The 21,882-nt window shown below is 41.5% G+C and overlaps 1 protein-coding gene across 1 annotated transcript in view; it reads left to right on the top strand.

Moving 5' to 3' along the window:
• Positions 1–21,237, top strand: part of RABL6 (RAB, member RAS oncogene family like 6) — a 67,781-nt gene extending 46,544 nt beyond the window's left edge. The window contains exons 12-16 of the mRNA XM_040324485.1: positions 2,918–3,115; positions 7,117–7,336; positions 11,663–11,828; positions 14,513–14,574; positions 17,485–21,237. Of these exons, the coding sequence (XP_040180419.1) occupies positions 2,918–3,115; positions 7,117–7,336; positions 11,663–11,828; positions 14,513–14,574; positions 17,485–17,679 (841 nt within the window). The 3' untranslated portion in view covers positions 17,680–21,237. The remainder of the gene's footprint in view (positions 1–2,917; positions 3,116–7,116; positions 7,337–11,662; positions 11,829–14,512; positions 14,575–17,484) is intronic.
• Positions 21,238–21,882: the final 645 nt, after the last annotated feature.

Below are 21,882 nucleotides of genomic sequence, written 5' to 3'. Positions count from 1 at the left end.
AGTTGGATTTTTGTATGCGACTAACTGGGTCACTTACAGTATATACCACTGGGTTTAACTAAAGCACTTAGCTTGGTTCTGTCTTGTTGAGGTTGGTAAAGTATTATAGATTGCCAAACCTCAAAATGTTTATGTGCTTGTTTTTATATATACAATATGCATCAAGAGATACAATTTAAAAGGTTCACTTTTTTTATAAAAAATAAAAAAGTAAACAAACCCTTTACATCCTTCCCACCCACAGCGTGTGACTGTATTTACCTCTGTGGATCATGAGCTGTCAGTACCCACATAGGCGGTGCATCGGTCCTGGCATTTGAAACTCCACTCTTCTCTCTTCATTCTGCAGTGCTTCTTGGAAGGATCTCAGCGATGCTCTGTGCTGGCACTGACCATTGAGGATCGCTCTGATCTGTCCCAGAAGCGCTGCAGAAAGAGAAGGGATTTCAAATCCCCAGGCTGCTGTATCGGCTGCGTGGGCACGGGACAGCTCAAATCGTCCACTGAGGTAAGAACAGCGGGGACTGTGGAGGGTGTACACTGTTCACCTTTTCATTTTTACAGAAAAGGTGAACTAACCCTTTCAACCATGGTAGTCAGGTTGCAGGCAGTGCAAACAAGATGTCACAGAAGCAATGTGTATTAAATGTTTTGTTATTCTCACACAGATTACATGTGGCAAGACGGCAGATCAGCCTTCCACCCACTTTTCTCAGAGGGTTTGTTAGCTACTGCTCTTTAGTTCACCTCCCGAATCTTAATTTATCATTACGAGAGTAGTGATAAATGTTCACCCCTTTGATTCATGGCTTTAGAAATAGATCTTTCCTTTAGCAACATTGGTAGATATAATGTAATATATGTGTTGTGTGTGTTGGGCATTGCACAGCGAAAAGGAAATATTTAAGGATAGAACCAGAAATTGATATTTTAATTGGTCTCGAAGTGCAGACGGAGGGATTCTGTAACATTTCGGAGACTTCAGTGGTAAGATGCAGATTGGTATGGATAGATATCAAGTGATGGCTTTGTAAGTCGCCACTGAATTGCAAAATGGCTTGGAGTATGTTATGAGCTGATGCTTCTGTTCAACACTGACAGATCGATGAATGTTCTCTGCATCAATAAGAGAAGCATATTTTGTTAATGCAAAGTAAAGCATGCAAAGAAGGTGCCGACTAGGGAGAATGTATTGTGCCAACTTTTCACCATTTCCATAGGGTTATTGGTCTGTCATTGTTTTAATGTATTCATTTAATCTGGGGCAGGTGGTTTTGTTAACCACTTCTGCACTATGGGTGTACTAGGGCTTCAGTTAAAGTATATCTCAACACTCCTTTCTGACAGTCAAAAAAGGTTCTAATGTGCAAGCCTCCACAAAGCAATATAATAATTAATCACTTACCTTCCTTGAGTATAATTCTTAATTTGTGTCTCCCACGCTCCCTCTCTGACACTGCAGCTCACAGTGGGAGGGTTTGAGCTGCAGAGGCAGGTCTGTCAGTCCTGAAAACGGCGGGCAGGACTAGGTGTGGCCAGGTGCTGATTGACAAGCCACGGGTTTGAGAATCGGCAGCCAATACATCCTTGCAACATCCTCTCATTCCTCTGTAGTGCAAGCAGGCACAGCCTACATAAGTGACTACACTGCTTTGAATCTGGGAGTAATGCAGCATTATTGTCGCACCATCGCAAGAAGCTGTGTAAGTCTGGCAATACGTTATACAATTTTCCTATGCAACTTCCTTTTAAATTTACCCTCAACTATGTGAAAGGACTTCATATTATATGGTTTTGGTAAATCTAAAGGAAAATTGTACAAGAAAATGATATAATGTGTGGCCAGCCTTAGATGGACTTCACTGGCTGGATCAACCATTATTTTGCAAGTTTTTGCAGGTGCACTTAAAGTGGATGTAAACCTTCCATACACCCAGTGAAGTGAACAGCCTCAGATGATGCGCAAAGATGAACCAAATCTCCCTACATAGGTTTTACATGTATATCTGCTGTCTTCACATTTTTAATTACTGTTTAGAAAATTCAGATCTTGGTAGATTTTCTCTTCCTGTTTAACACAGAGTGTGATGTCTGGGCATAGAGCCAAGATGGCTAAAATTGCTGATTGGAGGAAAGGCACACACCCCCTCTCATCATTGGCAGAGACTCTCAGAGGTGTTTTGTAACAGGGCCAGTTCCATATTATTTTATTTTAGCAACCTTCCCCACAGAAATGTCAGGCTGCTTTTTATCTGATGTGTCCAAGAATTTGTCAGTTCTCACGCTGATAACAATGGAACGGTTCAGGAGAGAGCTACAGGACTTAAAATACTGCAGATATATGTGCCCAGCTCACATTTCATGAATTGGGTTTACATCCACTTTGAGGAAAAGTGCAGTACACATTTTTTTTTTAATGTTTGGCCATAGATCCACTTTAAGACCACAGGCCACACATCTTGCAGTATCTCCATTTCTGCAGTCTCTTCCATGTTTTGGCATTTGATAACCAATGTCTACGTCTGTATTTTGTAAATGGTAATCGTGTTGGCTTGCTATAATAATCATTGCTACAATATAGCTGCTTTATTATAGACTCCTTTTTACAACTCATAGTAAAATATAACCCTTATTGACTCTCTTCTCCTCTATTTATTTTGAGGCACAATAAATATAGTGCAGAACTCATGCATTTTTCACTTCAATAACATAAGTAATGTCAAAGCTTTTGCTGAATGAATCGATTGATGGCAAAAAAGTGAATACTGGGTGAAATAACAAGTATTTGGTCTTTTAGGTCATGTGATGTTTGTCCCTTGTCATGTCACCCTTTTACCCCATCATGGTGGGTGACTGACACCTTCTATATTTTACCAAGTGTTTTTCCCTGCTCTGACATTTCTTTATCTCTTTACAGTGATGTGGATGTACCTGGCTCAAATCCCATGGTGGCTGGCTTTCAGGATGATTTGGATCCTGATGATAGAGTAGCCCCGAAATCTACTCTACCTGTCATGCCCAGCAAGACCATCACTCTGTCCAGCGACGAGGAAGGACCCATTTCCTCTGTGCAAATAGCTGGAGACGAAGACATAGACTCTGAGCTATATTCTTGGTGAGTTGTTTTTGTGTGAGATCTCCTTGCATGGTGGCTAATTGCAAATGTTAAATTGCAGCTCTGAGGACTTGGATTACAGCTCAAGTCCAGGCAAAAAAATAAATAAATGGTTTAACTACCTTCTGTAGCATCGTTGTACTCCTCCAAGTTCAGGTATATGGCATATGCTGTTTCCTGGTGCAAGGGATTGGTAATCCAGTGTTTGCAGATGTGTGTGCACTGGCTGGTCATCTTTTGCTGCATCTCCACTGAGTCAGTCTTCTCTTTTGGTTCCTGAGAAAATCATGTCACTGAGAAACCAAGGCTGCAGTTCTGCTGCACGTTCTGTGCTGGGGTAAGGACCATCCACCCTAGATGAGGAAGACAACCGGCGATGTCACATGACCAGCCAGAAGACTACTGGATTTAAAGTGGTTGTAAACCCTTACATATATCCAGTGACGTGACTGGCCTCAGGTGATACACAGACATGAAACAAATTCTCCTACATAAGTTGTACTTGTTTATCTGCAACCTTCTTTTTCTACAGCCATTCAAAGTGCAGCATTCTCAGCTCTGAAAAGCGAGGGTGAGAAGTTGAAGTTACACACTGCAGATCTCTGATTGGAGAGAAGGGACCCCCCTTCACACAGCTCACAGAAACTGAGCTGAGGCTGTCAATAACGGACTGTGTGCTGGAGATCCCACCGCTGTCACCTTTTTTTTCTTTTGGTGCCAGGAAAACTTGTCAGAATTGACTCGTGCAAATGGCAGAGGAACAAGGCAGCAAACAGAAATTACACTTGGGGTCTTGAATGTAGGGATATGCTTTGTTCGTATTTCATGTCTGAGGTTCACAGCCACTTTAAGGTACACATAGAGTGAATATTTTAAAGGTAGGTGGGCAAAGGTAGATTGGGGTTTTACAGCAAAATTTAGTCTGCTTTCCTCCAGCACTGTCAGGTTAACGTTCCTTCTCCTTTCAGTTGCTGCCTACTTCTGAGTCCAGAGACTTCTCTCCTGCTCTTTGAGTGGCTTCTAATAATGTTGACTTCTGCAAATGCACCCTGGAGTTATGCAGTGAGGGGAAAAAGTATTTGATCCCCTGCTGATTTTGTACATTTGCCCACTGACAAAGAAATGATCAGTCTATCATTTTATTGGTAGGTTTATTTTAACAGTGAGAGACAGACTAACAACAAAAATATTAAAAAATGTATACACTGATTTGCATTTTAATGAGTGAAATAATTATTTGATCCCCTACCAATCAGCAAGATTCTTGCTCCCAGGTGTCTTCTATACAGGTAACAAGCTGAGATTAGGAGCACTCAAATACTTTTTTCCTTCACTGTATCATCCTGTTTTCTGCAACTTGCACATTCTGAGAGTGTATGTTGAACTGGAAGTGGAAACCAATTATTTTCATTTTAAGAGACAGCTTGTTCATGCTTCAGGAAACAACTTTTCTGTAAACGGTAAAGGTTTGCAGCTATGGAGAAACTTCTTTAAAATATTGTACAGTATACTTTTGACGCTTCACTGATTTGTAGCGTTATCATTCTGCAGAATGGTTTTTCCTTCTCTTCTGCGGTGAAAAAAGCATCTGCACATCCCTTCCTATCCACAGCCACTACCGAGGAGTAATAACTCTGTGTATACACAGAGCATACCCCATTGCATTGACTGCAGGTCTCTTTAGGACAACCTTTGAGCTGCATTCTTTATTGTAGTACAGTATTGATCATAGTAATTCACGAACAGAATTTATTGCTGCGTTTTGTCCTGCCAGCTGGTAATATCTTGTACTACTGCACCAACATCTTGTCAGCTCTTAAATCTTCACTGGACACAGGAAATGGCAGTAATGATCTGTTAAAGCAATCCAGAATTCTACATTTACTCCCCATGCACATTAGCTGGACAACAATTTATATTAAAGGGAAACTATAATGGCTTGGAATCAACTTCTTAAAAGTATGTCTCTGTATGTGTGTGTGTGTAATATATATATATATATATATATATATATATATATATATATATATATATATATATATATATATATTCTCAAAAAAAAAGAATTGCATGGGGGAAAAAATTCCCCCCCAAAGCACTTATCCAGTAAGGGAGTAGTAAATGTTCTGATTCACTTGTGTGCGAGTTGCGTTTTTTTTTTTTGGTAACAAAATAGAAGAAGAATTTCATAGGAGGATGGTGCTGGCTGCTGGATAAGAGACTACATAAAAGTTATATACAATATGCAATTTTCCCCCAACTTAACCACTTCAGCCCCGGACCATATTGCTGGTCAACGACCAGGCCCCTTTTTGCGATTCGGCACTGCGTCGCTTTAACTGACAATTGCGCGGTCGTGCAACGTGGCTCCCAAACAAAATTGGCGTCCTTTTTTTCCCCACAAATAGAGCTTTCTTTTGGTGGTATTTGATCACCTCTGCGATTTTTTATTTTTTGGGCTATAAACAAAAATAGAGCGTCAATTTTGAAAAAAAAATGAATGTTTTTACTTTTTGCTGTAATAAATATCCCCAAAAATATATATATAAAAAACTTTTTTTTTCCTCATGCTGGCCGATACGTATTCTTCTACATATTTTTCGTAAAAAAAATCGCAATAAGTGTTTATTGATTGGCGCAAAAGTTATAGCGTCTACAAAATAGAGGATAGTTTTATTGCATTTTTATTAATATTTTTTTTTTTTTTTACTAGTAATGGCGGCGATCATCGATTTTTATCGGTACTGCGACCTTATGGCGGACATTTTTGGGACCATTGGCATTTTTATAGCGATCAGTGCTATAAAAATGCATTGATTACTATAAAAATGCCACTGGCAGGGAAGGGGTTAAATGGGTTGTAAAGGTTCGTCTTTAATTTTCTAAAAAGGTTCCTTTAAGCTAGTGCATTGTTGGTTCACTTACCTTTTTCTTCCATTTGCCTTCTTTTTTTTTTTTTTCTTTGTTTGAATTTCTCACTTCCTGTTTCTCCTCAGTAAGCTTTCCACCATCATTCGAGTGGTGGAAAGTCATTTAGAACAGATTACTGAACACCTTACTGAGGAGGAACAGGAAGTGAGATATTCAAACAAAAAAAAAAACATTTAGAAGGGAAATGGAAGAAAAAGGTAAGTGAACCAACAATGCACAAGCTTAAAGTAACCTATTTAGAAAATAAAAAACAAACCTTTACAACCCCTTTAACACTAGGGGGCGAGGAAGGGGTTAATTATGTGCCCTGTGTGTGTTCTAACTGAATGGGGGGGGGTGGGACTGACTAGGGGAAATGACTGATCGCTGTTAATACATTGTACGTGATCTTGCGCAGCCGAGCCAACCTGCCGCCTTTATAACTGCGGCGGCTGGTCGGCTAGTGGTTAAATATAATTATATTTTCTTAAACGTTCATTTATTTATTTTTTTCAGTCCTGATCACTCGGTGCCTTGTTAACCTGAATAATTGCTTTGTAACTGGGGAGCAATTTTTTATTTTATTTTTTTGCATAAACGTTTTATTAGACAAATAGGGATGCACAATGGAGAAATTCCAAATATAGTACCAATTCACAAAGAAATATAAAATTCAACAGTTCCTATAAGGAAGTGGGTTGATTAAATGAAGTCACCAAACAAGATGAAAAGACGAAGATCTGTGACAGATGCTATCAAATAAGTTGGAGGTGCGTACTTAAATGTCCGGTACACAAGCGGACATAGGTTTGAAAATCACAGGATCAGAGTACAAACGCGCTACTATTTAGGTCTATAATTCTCCCAAGAACAGCAAACGGCCATCTCAATCCATTACCTCCCATATGCCCGAAATCCAGAAGTGGCCAAGGGCGCAAGGAGATGAGCTTGATAATCTCCAATGGGGGAGTCTGCATTCAAAATCATTGGGGAGCAACTTTGGCAATCTTTTTAACTTTTTTTTTTTGTCTAAAATAATTCAGCTCTGCTGTTATGCCACTTGGTCATTATGCAATTCTTTTATATTTCAGGAAACCCTCTAAAGTCTCAGCACCTCAGACTCACCCCGAGAAACCAGTCTCTGCCCCCACCCTTGTACCGACATCTAGCAAATCCAAGAAAGCAAAAGTCAAGGTCCAAGAGGAGTCAGAGAGTGACCAGGAGGGTCCGATCGCCACACAAATGCTTTCCTTTGTTATGGACGACCCAGATTTTGATAGTGAAGATTCAAACCCTGTTCCAAAGTCTCAGGTGAGATGAAGCCAGGATGCTTCCAAAGGTCCATTTCTGTAGAATTATGGCAGGGAACAGACTTTTCTATTTAAGCAAAACTAACTGTAATCATTTAAACACCCTTTTTGTTTTAAAGCACCTGAAATGTATTATGTGGAGGGGAAAGGGGGGCATTGGTAATTTGGTCTGGAAATGATTGTCGAAGATTTAGTATTTATTGAGTGACTGGCACAGAGGTATGCAGACTTGGCTGCATACTTGTCCTGGGTTGTACATTTTGAAGTCAGAGGATCGCTATCACATTCAGGAGGTAGTTACAAATGTGTAATGTTAAGGCATTTAGTATAATTTTCCACCAGTATGGTAGGCCGCCTTCAAATTTCTGTTGGTTTAGGTTTCAGCTTTAATCGGCATCTGTCACAGCATATATTCTAACTTTATCAGCATTGTAATGGAAATACAAACAATGATTTTGTTTGACAATCCCATTATAATCTTACTTGAAAAATCTCCTTTTTTTTTTATTGTGAGCGCTGCTTGTCTGCTGGTCATCTCTTTCCACAATTGTCTGGATTCCCTCCAAGTTTATAGTTTCTTCACTGCTTATTCCTTTGGTTTACTTTTGATTGCGGACTACATATATCCCACGGTACCATGTTTAAAAAAAAAAAAAGTAGACACTTGGATGTGGATGTGGACACAGGTCAGTATGGGCACCCTGACCGGTCTGCAGCTACGTGACCCCGTAACCAACAAACTGCGATACCCCAGAAGAGGAGGATCAGGGCTGCTCTGTGCAAATCCAATTGCACAGAGCGAGGCAAGTATAACATGTTTGTAAAGTCTCTTTTTTTGAAAAAAATTAACAATCACTTTAACTTGTTAGTGGTCATAAAGTTATGGCTGATATGTATATGGGAACAGTTTTACTTGCAAGATTTGTATAAATGATGTGCATATAGTCCTAAGATTTACACAGCGCAGCCAGTTGGTTGCACCTCTTACAATTAAGGAAACACAATTAAGATCACATGTGTTCTGATGTGATGAAGGGTGTGAGCCCGAAATGAAAATCGTGGAATGCTACATCGTGTAACATTTTGTATATGCTTGAACAATCGTCTCAATAAAATTTTATGTACTGGACATCCTGTTAGCCAATGCCTCTCCAAAACGAAAATGTCTTTATCTGTCTATTTTCCCCCCCTCACTCCTTCTCTCATTCCACAAACTGGCAACGGATGTGATGTCAGAGGAAGTAACCGCAAAATGCATAGCAATTTATTGCACATGAACATGCACATCAACACACATCAGTATAAGGCAATGCACATTAATTTTTTGACTATTTTATTGCACGTCTATGTGTGAACAGGTACTTATATAGTGCCCAACAATTTGTGCAGTGCTTTACAATATAAAGGGAAACAGATGAGTTCCAGCACAAATAAAGAGAGGCCCAAGTGATACAAAAGGTAATAACTACCTTGTCAATACATTTGCATGCAGCACATGATTGGCTTCCAATCTTGTCTCTCCCAGTCTGTCGGAATGTCTAAATTGGCTCTAGTATGTACGAGTGTGAGTTGGGGACCTTGAGGGCAGGGACTGATGTGAATGTATAATATGTAAAGCGCTGCATAAATTGACGGCGCTCTACAGTGGGGAAAAATAACTTAGTCAGCCACCAATTGTGCAAGTTCTCCCACTTAAAAAGATGAGAGAGGCCTGTAATTGTCGTCATAGGTATACCTCAACTATGAGAGACAAAATGTGGAAACAAATCCAGACAATCACATTGTCTGTCTGATTTGGAGAGAATTTATTTGCAAATTATGGTGGAAAATAAGTATTTGATCTCCTCCTCTACAAACAAGCAAGATTTCTGTCTCTCACAGACCTGTATATTCTTTAACCACTTCCCGACGGCCGTACGACTTTGTACGGCCGCAGGGTGGCTCTACATCTCTGGGAGGCCGTGTTTTTACGGCCTGCACGCGCGTCCGGCGGAGGCGCGTGCCGTCGCTGAGATGCCGATGCGAGTGCCTGGCGGCCGCGATGTCCGCCAGGGACTCGCGATCGGCGGCTACAGGGACAAGACGTGGAGCTCTGTGTGTAAACACAGAGCTCCACGTCCTGTCAGGGGAGAGAGGAGACCGATCTGTGTCCCTTGTACATAGGGACACAGCATCGGTCACCTCCCCCAGTCACCCCCCTTCCCCCACAGTTAGTAACACAATTCAGGGTACACATTAACCCCTTCCTCACCCCCTAGTGTTAACCCCTTCAATGCCAGTCACATTTATACAGTAATTAGTGCATATTTATTGCACTGATCGCTGTATAAATGTGAATGGCGCCAAAAGTGTCCGATGTCTCCGCCATAATGTCGCAGTCACAAAAAAAAATGCTGATCGCCGCCATTAGTAGTAAAAAAATAAAATAAAAAATAATTCTGTCCCCTATTTTGTAAGCGCAATAACTTTTGCGCAAACCAGACGCTTCTTGCGATTTTTTTTTTTTTTTTTTTTAACAAAAATATGTAGAATAATACGTATCGCCTAGACTGAGAAAAAATAATTTTTTTAAAAAAAATTGGGCAATTTATTATAGTAACAAGTAAAAAATATTGTTTTTTTTTCAAAATTGTCGCTCTATTTTTGTTTTATAGCGCAAAAAATAAAAACCGCAGAGGTGATCAAATACCACCAAAATAAAGCTCTATTTGTGGGGAAAAAAGGACGTCAATTTTGTTTGGGAGCCACGTCGCATGACCGCGCAATTGTCAGTTAAAGCGACGCAGTGCCGGAAGCTGAAATTTCACCTGGTCAGGAAGGGGTATATGTGCCCAGTAAGGAAGTGGTTAAGAGGCTCCTCTGTCCTCCACTCATTACCTGTATTAATGGCACCTGTTTGAACTTGTTATCAGTATAAAAGACACCTGTCCACAACCTCAAACAGTCACACTCCAAACTGCACTATGGGGAAGACCTAAGGGCTGTCGAAGGACACCAGAAATAAAAATTGTAGACCTGCACCAGACTGGGAACACTGAATCTGCAATAGGCAAGCAGCTTGGTGTGAAGAAATCAATAATTAGAAAATGGAAGACCTACAAGACCACTGATAATCTCCCTCGATCTGGGGCTCCACACAAGATCTCGCTCCGTGGGGTCAAAATGATCACAAGAACGGTGAGCAAAAATCCCAGAACCACACGGGGGGGTCCTAGTGAATGACCTACAGAGAGCTGGGACCAACGTAACAAAGGCTACCATTGGTAACACACTACGCTGCCAGGGACTCAGATCCTGCAGTGCCAGATGTGTCCCTCTGCTTAAGCCAGTACATGTCCAGGCCCATCTGAGTTTGCTAGAGAACATTTGGATGATCCAGAAGAGGATTCTGAGAATGTCATATGGTCAGATGAAACCAAAGTAGAACTGTTTGGTAGAAATACAACTCGTCGTGTTTGGAGGAGAGAGAATGCCGAGTTGAAACCAAAGAACACCATACCTACTGTGAAGCATTGGGGTGGCAACATCATGCTTTGGGGCTGTTTCTCTGCAAAGGGAACAGGATGACTGATCTGTGTACATGAAAGAATGAATGGGGCCATATATCGTGAGATTTTGAGTGCAAACCTCCTTCCATCGGCCCTGGGCAACGAAGGAGTGGCTTTGTAAAAAGCATTTCAAGGTCCTGGAGTGCCCTAGCCAGTCACCCGATCTCGACCCCATAGAAAACCTTTGGAGGGAGTTGAAAGTCCGTGTTACCCAGCGACCGCCCCAAAACATCACTGCTCTAGAGGAGATCTGCATGGAGGAATGGGCCAACTTACCAGCAACAGTGTGTGACAACCTTGTGAAGACTTACAGAAAACGTTTGACCTCTGTCATTGCCAACCAAGGATATATAACAAAGTATTGAAATTAACTTTTGATATTGACCAAATACTTGTTTTCCACCATAATTTGCAAATAAATTCTTTCCAAATCAGACAATGTGATTGTCTGGATTTGTTTTCACATTTTGTCGCTCATAGTTGAAGTATACCTATGATGACAATTACAGGTTCTCCCACTTTTTAAGTGGGAGAACTTGCACAATTGGTGGCTGACTAAATACTTTTTTTGCCCCACTGTAAGTACCTGTAATAAAATAGTGAATTGCAAGAGGCTGATATCAAGTCAAATTGGAATACTTGCACTAGTTTTACAAATAAATATATTTGTGAATAAATAAATGCTAATTTATGTACATTTGTATCTCGTATATCTCTGTTCAGCTTTGATATTGAAAAGAAAGAGGTTTGATTATTGGCTTTGTTGTGTATTTCTTCAGGATTCATTCCCAGTGCTGAATAACTTGTCGGACAGCTCCACTGAAGAGACCACATCCTCTCGTCCTTCAGAGCAAGTAAAGCCTCCAACAGCCGCTTTTAAAATGAGAGAAGATGATCTGTTTGGTTTAGGGTTTGAGGACAAAGAGCCTAAGGACAGCGAGGAAGGTGAGATGGTAGCTGCATGCTTCTTACATTATGCATGCCCTTTATTTATTCTTACTGACAGCCTCAAGTGCCACAAACCTTTCATTAGACCTGGAATTTGGCTTAAAGGAGTTAACCTTTTCACAAAAATGTTTTAATAAAATGTATTTTTGTTGCAGGAGCATGTAAATCATTGCACTAGTGATCAGCGAATCTTTTGCAAATCTGTTGGTGTATCGGCTTGCTCGTACCTCGTATGAGCAAGCCGATACATTGTGACAGGAGGACTACCACAGTGCTCATATCGATGTGGTAGTCCCTTGAAAACTTCAAGCCAACAGACGCAAAGGCTGCCAGACCTTGTCGTTTTCCATTCACAGGACACTGTGAATGAGAGATGTTGGTGTGGGGGGGGGGGGGGTTATGATCCCCGCTAGCTGTCAGTTTATGGAGGTGCAGGGTCGGTCCATTTGTAACGTGGTACGTTGCACCCTGAATATGGGTGTAACATGTGGTGTCAATGGTGAACTTATGCTTTACAACCACTTTCACCTACAGTTAAGCCTATATTAAGGCTTACTTGTTGGTGGTGGAAATATCTCCTAAACCTACATGGTTTAGGAAATATTTACAATGTCCCAGAGCACTGTTGTCTTCTGCGCATGTGCCAATGTATTCGGTGCATGTGCACTTTAGAATGGAAACGCTGTGCCGCTTTCAGAGGGGGTTCATGCCGTGACTGGCGGCTCCCGCGCGCATGTACGGGAGTGACGTCACACGACTCCGGCCAGTCACAGAGCAGAAGTCAGCAGCCACGGAAGGAATAGGGCTGAAGATGGACACTTCCAGCAAGCGGGTACATCGTAGGCTTCAGTTTCAGGGAAGTGACACATTATGGGCTACTATGCAATGCATAGTAGCCCATTATGCTTTACATCTGCAGGGAAATAGAGGAAGTAAAACCCATTGGGGTTTAGCCTGGTACACACCACACTGGGTTGAAAAAAAATTATGACCCGCTGTACTAACACGATGTTGGTACAATGATCTCACCTATTGTGTTCTGACAAGGGGACAGACAATCCCCCCCCCCCCGCCAGAACACTGCAGTCAGCGCTCTTATGCCCTGTACACACGATCGCTTTTTGTGATGAAATAAAATGACATTTTTAAAAATGTAATTTAAAATGATTGTGTGTGGGCAAAATGTAATTTTATGTCTTCTGAAAAATGACAAAAAAATAAATTCGAACATGCTTGAATTTTTTATGTCATTTTTTAAAATGTAATTTTTTGTGTCATAAAAAAATGATTGTGTGTGGGCAAAAATGACGTTTTAAACCCGCACATGCCCAGAAGCAAGTTATGAGACGGGATGTAAAACTACCATTCATAATGCAGTAAGCACATTCATCACGCTGTAAGGCACCTTGAACACTGGGGCGTTTTTCATGCGGTACAGCGCTAAAAATAGCGCTGCTATACCGCATGAAAAATCATGCCCTGCAGTGTTCAATGTGAAAGCCCGAAGGCTTTCACATTGAAGCGGTGCGCTAGCAGGAGCACACCAAAAGTCCTGCTAGGCGCATCTTTACCGCGGTATAGGAGCGGTGTGTTCACCGCTCCTATACCGCGCCTTCCCATTGAAATCAATGGGAAAGCGCGGTAATACCGCCCGCAGCAAGGTATTAACCCGAGGGCGGTATTAACCCTTTTCCGGCCGCTAGCGGGGGTTAAAACCTCACCGCTAGCGCCCGAATATCGCGGTAAATACGCCGGTATAGCCGCGCTACAAATAGCGCGGCTATACCGTCACCGCGGCTGCACGCCTCAGTGAAACCAGCATAACAGAAAAAAGCACGAATCGTCTTTTACTAACAAGTAACCAGCTAAAAGCAGCCTCAAGGCGAATAGAACTTCCCCTTTAGAGTGCCGTCACTTTGTTCATCGTTTTTCAAAAACGATGGTGTGTGGGCAACATCATTTTTAATGATGAAGTTATAAAAATCCTATTTTTTTTTTCATGATAAAAAAATTACATTTTTTTTCTCATGATAAAAAATTACATTTTTTTTCATCACAAAAAGTGATCGTGTGTACAGGGCATTAGCCTTAAATCTTATTTGATGATATTCGGCCCGTGTGTATCAGGCTTTAGGCCTTATATTTGAAACAATCCTTCCTTACGTTAGAGTTTACAATAGAGTCACTGCAGCTGTGACCCATCCTTTATCGGATAGCTCAAACAGTTTCAATAAGACCGAGTGTTGCAAAGCAAGCAGCGTTTGCATTGCTATCTAGTGATCACTTAGGCCCCATACACACGACCGAGTTTCTCGGCAGAATTCAGCCAGAAACTCGGTCGGAGCTGGATTCTGCCGAGAAACTCGGTCGTGTGTACACTTTTCACCGAGGAAGCCGACGAGGAACTCGTCGGGCCAAATGGAGAACGTGTTCTCTATTTCCTCATTGTCCAATGAGGAAAGTTGGCTCGCCGAGATCCTAGGCGGCTTCAACACAGAACTCAACGAGGAACTCCGATGTGTTTGGCACGTCGAGTTCCTCGGACGTGTGTACGGGGCCATAGAGCTTTGTATTTATTTATTTTTTGCAAATGAACATTTTAATAAATTGCAAAGATTTTGTGTGTATATGTACAGTAAATATATAGTGGATCTGATCCATGTCTGAATCTTCTCTCCTAGATAAAGAGAGTAAGACAAGCAAAGAGAAAGAGAAAAAGAAAAAGAAGAAGAAGAGCAAAGAGGTGACATAACCTATTAATGAAAACGAGCATTCATTCTGATTAAATCATGATGTCTCTGGAGCAGCTTGCTGCCTTCACTTACTGGGATTCCTGTCACTGTTATGTAAGACTGCACACAGTTAACAAGCTGCCATCGCTGAGACCTGTCATCAACTTCTACTGACCTGCCACTCCGAATTTAGACTAAGCAGATTTCATTCTATAAATTGCATCCAAATGTAGCCCTCCATTTACAGACCTAAATATAGTGGCAGGATGAGAGTATCCCCCTTTTCCTCGTTTAGCATAAGATTATTCAAAGTCATGTAAATCATAGACTGGTGGAACTATTTTCTGGTTTATTTAGTTGGCATGTACAGAAATAGATTTTGACATATAACATGTTAAAGAGTGGATATTTGGCATAAGCTGTTGGGTAGAATGAATGGGCCCACAGTAACTGGCCAACTTTTGGCCAAGCCTCAGATTACTACCATATGTCTAAATTTGTACTACATATATAAAAACAGTTTGACTCGCCAAAAGATAATCGGTTCTGTTCAGTCAGTCTTGTGCCCCACCACTCCTGTCTAGCAGGGGTGAGGCAATTAGGGCTGTACAGCAGTGGTATCCAAACTGCGGCCAGGGGGCTGGATCTGGCCCTTTTGCTTGCATTTATTAGGCCCTTGGCACATTATTCCTCCCACTGATACAGGGTATTAATCCTTGTACATCAACAATGGGGCTTAATTACTGTCACTGATATGAACAGGGCACTATTCCTAAAAGTGACACCAACAATGGGGCACTATACTTCCCACTGACACCAACTTCAGGGGACACTTCTTCCCACTGACACCAACGATATTGCACACACTAATACCAGTGATTGGGTATTCTTTACTCCCATTAAGGCCAGGGCATTTTTGTATTCCCACTTGCCCCCTCAAAGTCTGAAGGACGGTAAACTGGCCCTTTTGTTCTGAAAGTTTGAACACCCCCTGTGCTACATCATCACACAATAATTGAGTGATAGGGGGCGCTATACCCGATACCTAAAAAGTGTATCAGAAAAAAGAAAACATACACTAACTAAAATATATGCGCAAATGTGAATATATAGATGCAATTCAGGCCCTAACAGCATGAACTGCATAAGGTGATATATATAATAACTTAATATTGAATACATAAAAATAGATATATAGTGCCAATAACCATTTGATAGGTGTAAAGGTGAACAATATATACGTGAAACACAATATAAAAATGCGTGCTCCCAAAACCAAGAAAACGAAAAGAGTCCAATGAGAAAAATATATGTATATATATTAAAGGCACTGTCCATGCACTCTTAGAGTGATAATTGGCATTCTCCCAAATGACAACAAATCAGCTTGACAGAGAGGCATGCAATCTTCTTTAAATCATGTGCATACAATTAGATTCTTCCACCACTTAAGAGTTGACACCCAAGGAGTGCTGATATAATGGACTCTTACCAGAGCGATAGGGCTTGCTTAATTAAAAGAAAGCCAAAATCGCATAAGCAGAATAATGTCTGCAAGCATATGGTGCGTCCTCCCCTGGTGTCACAGGCTATCTCTCTCCAGGAAATTAGGCAGATGGGACATGAAAAGGCAGAGAACAACTCATAGTGCAACCGGTTTATTTAAGATAAAAAATTAAAAACAAAGCAGGGCCAAGTGGCCACTTACACTAACAAGTGCCCAACCCGGCACTAGGACTGCAGGCTCAGATACGGAGGCGCCAGCCTCTACTTCCGTGTCGGCGCGGTTCCGTCAGGTGTCCTCGCTACAGCCGAATGCGAGTGGGGGATCGGATTCAAAAGAGTGACCAGGCTACGCCGCCAACGATCGTTTCGTTAGTACGTCTTCAGGGGCCTTAATTTCTTTTAATTAAGCAAGCCCTATCGCTCTGGTAAGAGTCCATTATATCAGCACTCCTTGGGTGTCAACTCTTAAGTGGTGGAAGAATCTAATTGTATGCACATGATTTAAAGAAGATTGCATGCCTCTCTGTCAAGCTGATTTGTTGCCATTTGGGAGAATGCCAATTATCACTCTAAGAGTGCATGGACAGTGCCTTTAATATATATACATATATTTTTCTTATTGGACTCTTTTTGTTTTCTTGGTTTTGGGAGCACGCATTTTTATATTGTGTTTCACGTATATATTGTTCACCTTTACACCTATCAAATGGTTATTGGCACTATATATCTATTTTTATGTATTCAAGATTAAGTTATTATATATATCACCTTATGCAGTCCATGCTGTTAGGGCCTGAATTGCATCTATATATTCACATTTGCGCATATATTTTAGTTAGTGTATGTTTTCTTTTTTCTGATACACTTTTTAGGTATCGGGTATAGCGCCCCCTATCACTCAATTATTCACTGAATCAGAGATCTATATGTTCTCTTTTTTTCTAGGGGAGCTGCTTTTTGATATATGATTTATTCTATTTATCCCACACTTCTAGTATAATTTCTTTTGGCGCGAAAATCTCTTCTCTACATCATCACACAATGCTGTCCGGTAGAGAGGAACACAGAGTGGTAATCTTATCACACTGCTGCTGCTTTGAATGGATTACCCAATCAAAGGCTGGAGTGGATCCTAGACCAGGTTATATTGTTCAACTGCAGTGTAGTCTGCAGAGGTCTTGGGCAGTGCAGGACTCAGCTGTGGTGTCTGGTGCGTATTTTCTGAACTACGACTACTTAGAGCAGAATTTAATCAAATTCAGTTTGTGTTTGAAGTGTATACTTAGCCTATTGCAATTCATTATGATCTATAGATTTTTTTTTAATGATGTTTGAAATTGCTCTTCAAAATGTTTACCGTGGGGTGCAAGTCTTTTGCCAATAACAATTTTTTATTTTATTTTTTTCACTACCAGGCTCCAGAAGAGGAAAAATCTAGCAAAAAAAAGAGTAAACATAAGAAAGGCAAAGACAAAGAAGAGGGGAAAGAGGAGAAAAAGAAAAAAACCAAGAAGACAAAGGAAAAGGATGACTTTGATGAACTGGAGGCCTTTCTTGGTGGAGCAGCTCCAAGTCTACCACGCTCAGGTGGGGAATATGAGGAGCTCTAGGTGGTCCATCAAGTTGTGTGCTCATGCTCCTTCATGGATCCTGATCCTCTGCCTCCCTCACCACATACTTATTCTAGAGCAAGCACAACCTTGTTCTTTTGTATGATGGCACCCCCAGTGGGGAGTACGAGAGTTGATAGGTGGAGAAGAACCATTTTATCAACCAGACTGCTTCATCTTCTCCTCATCTTCCTCTTCCATTGATCATATCACCTCACCCAGAGCTCAGCTAATGAGAAGAACGTGTACGCTCGAGTGGCAGTCACACTCAGGAGGAACCAATTTTTATTGCCCACTCAAAAAGACCTTATTCTCTTTCTTCTCATGGACAAAACCAATGAGAACTTTGCCTGGATCTGTAATGGTTGTCACCAGTGGGAGCAGAGATAATTAACGGGAGTAAATGGTTGGTTGTCCGTGATCATATACTTTTAAAAACCAAAAACACAACATTGGCCGTTCTGCACTATACCACATGCTGCTTGAAAACTCTTTGCACTTCCATTTAACACTGCGGTCTCACTAGTGAACTTGCCTGGTTCTGAATAGTTCTAAGGTTGGGTGGTTCTCGGAAGGACCAAAGTCACTTTTACCAGCATGTGTCTGACCGCAGCATATCCACGATTGACATTCGTTTTTATTGCAACAAGTTTGCTACTGTAGGTCACTCCTTTCTTTTTAAGGTCACAGTTCTTTTACGTTCCCTAATTTAGGTTTTACACTTTTTTTTTTTTTTTGTTCTTTACACCAGGGAAGTGCATTTAAATCCGGAGACTGAACTATTCTGCAGGCGGTACTCGTTAACTCTTCTTGACATCAAAGGCAGACATTTTAATCTGCCACCAATATTTCCAGGCTCTTCCCAGTTGGATGAAGATTTCAAGGGGGGGAGGCAGAGTTATTGGTCTTTTTTTTTTTTTTTTTTTTTTTAATTCACAGTGGAGTGGGATAGCCGTTAAGTTATAAGGTTTTGTGGGGGTTTTTTCCCCCTTCTTTCGATTTTTCGTTTTTGTGGTGCGGTCATGTGTGTGTTTGTCCCTTGTTACATTTGACTGTTTTCGCCTCATGTGCGTTTGAAGTGATAAACTACTTTTACTGGTGACCAAATTTTAATTTTTAGAACCACATTTCCTGAATTTTTAAGTTCATTCCGGTTGTCTAAAATGATAAGCTCATTCCAGTTTCCTTGGCCTTCTGGTATTGACTTACTTCCATCTAAAACCACCACCATTGCTTGTTCTTAACCCAAATCCTAGTAGCTGATAGACCCTGATTGGCCCACAAGCAAGGGCATCCCCTGGCCTTAAAGTGATATTAAAGGCTTGGTTTAAAAACAATCATGCCATACTTTCCTGCTCTGTACAGTGATTTTGCACAGAGCAGCCCTGATCCTCCTCTTCTCAGGTCTGATGCTGGCTCTCCGGTCTCCAAAGCAACCAGCTTGCTATGGGGGCCACTGCTCTGTGTCCATTCACCCCCCTCCCCCCCACTCTTTTCTCATTGGCTGTCATTGACAGTAGTGGGAGCCAGTGGCTACCGCTGCTGTTTCAGTCAATGAGGAGGGAGAGAGCTGCCGCTCTCGTGCACAACGCTGGGTCAGGATGGGGCTCAGGTAAGTATTAGGGGGTTGAGGGCACTAATGCACATAATGCATGAAGATTAAGAATCGAGAGACTTTACGATGACTTAGATCAGTCTATTAAAAGGCATAATCCACTCAACCGTAATCCACGTTTCACTTTCAGTCTATGGAGAATAGCCCACATTCCAAAACTGCTGAAGTCTGGTGTTCTGTAGTTCATAGAATTTTCCAGATTTGTCTTTGCTGTCACATCCACTATTAAAGAACTGTATTTTTTAAGAGTTCTAAAAGTATATTCAACCAGTTATAGTAGCCACTGCCTATCTGTAAAAGCTGCAGCCAGTCCGTGGTTTTATTCAGGTGATATGTGAAGAATGACCAAACTGCTCACTTGTGGATATCAGAATTAGGGGATGGAGTTCAGCTAATTTTTTTTTTTATCGATTTCGTGCTAATTTCGGTGCTATCACAGAGGTATGAGGCACGCATTACTTCTCTTTGTTTAGACTTCAGCTCCTAGAAGTCTTTTCAGCTTCTCGTGCGACGACTTGTGTGCAGGCTGCACCTTCATTTTGTTTTACTGTAGGTAATGCAGGCCATTATCAAGTCCCTGCTCAAACTCTTCCAGGGATAACAATTACTCAGAATTGTTGCACACCAACTGAAAGTTAATATCGGTCTTAAAGTGGGAATGGCCACTTTGTGAAGGCATAGGCCAGTGATGGCGAACCTTGGCACCCCAGATGTTTTGGAACTACATTTCCCATGATGCTCAACTACACTGCAGAGTGCATGAGCATCATGGGAAATGTAGTTCCAAAACATCTGGGGTGCCAAGGTTTGCCATCACTGGCATAGGCAAATGCAGCAGGCTTGGGTAATTCTGCTTGCGTTGGGAATATTCTTAGGGGTTGATTTACTAAAACTTGAGTGCAGCTCTGCTTAAAAACCGATCCGCTTCCAGTTTTAATTAAACTGGATTAACCTGTACAAATTAGAAGCGGATTGTCTGCCATGCAAAGCTGCACCAGATTTTGCACCCTCCAGTTTTAATAAATCAACCCCCTATGTTTAACTAGAGTTCCTTCATAGGAGCTTTGTCCCTGAGTTTTAACTCTTAAGCTGCTTTTGCATTCCTGTTGACATGTATAGGGGTGAAAAGGAGCTCCCATGTGATCAAAGGCCTGTGTACGGTGGCTCTTAAGATGATGGGCAGGAAGAAAGGGCACTTAAATGGGCATACACAAGACCGACTTTGGGTTGGAAATTCCTTAGTTGTGCAAAAAGGCAGAAGGTGGGGTAGTGGCATGGAGTTGGCAGAATGGCAATGTAACTGTAATACAAATCCTATAAACATTTCCTAAATGTTTTTCCTATTATTGTAGCTGGTCAGCGTTTCCTATATCTTCTGCCTATTCTGAGACTTGTTTATGTTCATTTTGGACAGTTGTTCCCCCTATCATATTTTTGTGTTTCCAGACCTTTTATCAATTGAGGTTGATGGTGTCTTCTTGACCCATTTTGAGGAACAAAACCTCTTGGCAAAACTGCACAGTGGGCAACTTTATGTCAGAGGGTTTGATGGGAAAATGTCTGTGTTGTCCCTAGCAACTAGATCCTTCCTGTGATTGGTCACTTTTGGCAGCACAGACTGTTCTCCTTGTTTCAGGCCCTGGTGATGGTGGCAGGTGACTGTATCAGTGTGTATTCCCTTTCACAATGTTCTTGATACAGAATTTCAAACATAGCATTGACCTCAGTGGAAAAGGAGAGTTCTATTTTCATAAAGAGTTGAGTTTATTTGGTCCCAGGGGTTGATCCGTGGTTGCGATTTGGCATGGTGCAATCGTGGATTGAGTCAAGGTAGCCATTTTGTTCATCTTTTGATAGCTACGGCATCCACAGCCTAGAGCTGTCCTGGGTGTCAAAGCAACTGTATGTCATTGAGCAAAATAAATGAAATACATTGTGTGTAATGTCTGGTGTCTTTATTCTTGCCATTCTATGATCTGTACAGTCTTTACTTGAAAACTATGGACGCAGATTTGAAGTGACAAGGCAAACACTTAAAGCAGACTTTTAGAGCCGGTTCCCACTGGGGCGCCGCCTGACGAGTCGCGTCCCATTCTATGCAATAGAACCGTTCTAATAGGAGCAACGCAAGTCGCTCCGACTTAGAAAAAAGTTCTTGTACGACTTCGGGGGCGGCTCGGGGCGATTTGCATTGACTTCTATACAGAAGTCATTTTGCAAGTCGCCTCTGAAGTCGTCTTCAGGATGGCTTGCAGAGTCGTGCCGCCAGAGTGTGAACCAGCTCTAAAGATGAAAATATTTTAAGAATACTCATGCCTCGTGTGATGTAACAAAGGTATGCTGAAAACTATGCCCAGTTTTCTATTTGTGCAGCATCGTTTTCTTGCTTTGTGAAGTTCCTGCACAGCGTGGCCATCTCCAGTGTGGGCATCTGAAGCTGCAGTTTCCTTCTTCCTGGATTCCGTGCATGCTGGCTACCGAAGCATGCACCTGCCGATCTCGTACATGTGCAGTGCGGTAGTATCTTGGTCAGCTCCAGTAACATTTAACATTGGCTTCTATGGAATGTCAAGCTGACCAAGATCTCT

Source organism: Rana temporaria, chromosome 9 (genome assembly GCF_905171775.1).
Source record: "Rana temporaria chromosome 9, aRanTem1.1, whole genome shotgun sequence".
Classification (NCBI taxonomy): Eukaryota; Metazoa; Chordata; class Amphibia; order Anura; family Ranidae; genus Rana; species Rana temporaria.
The sequence above is the reverse complement of the archived record's forward strand: the minus strand, read 5'-3'. Positions and strand labels throughout refer to the sequence as shown.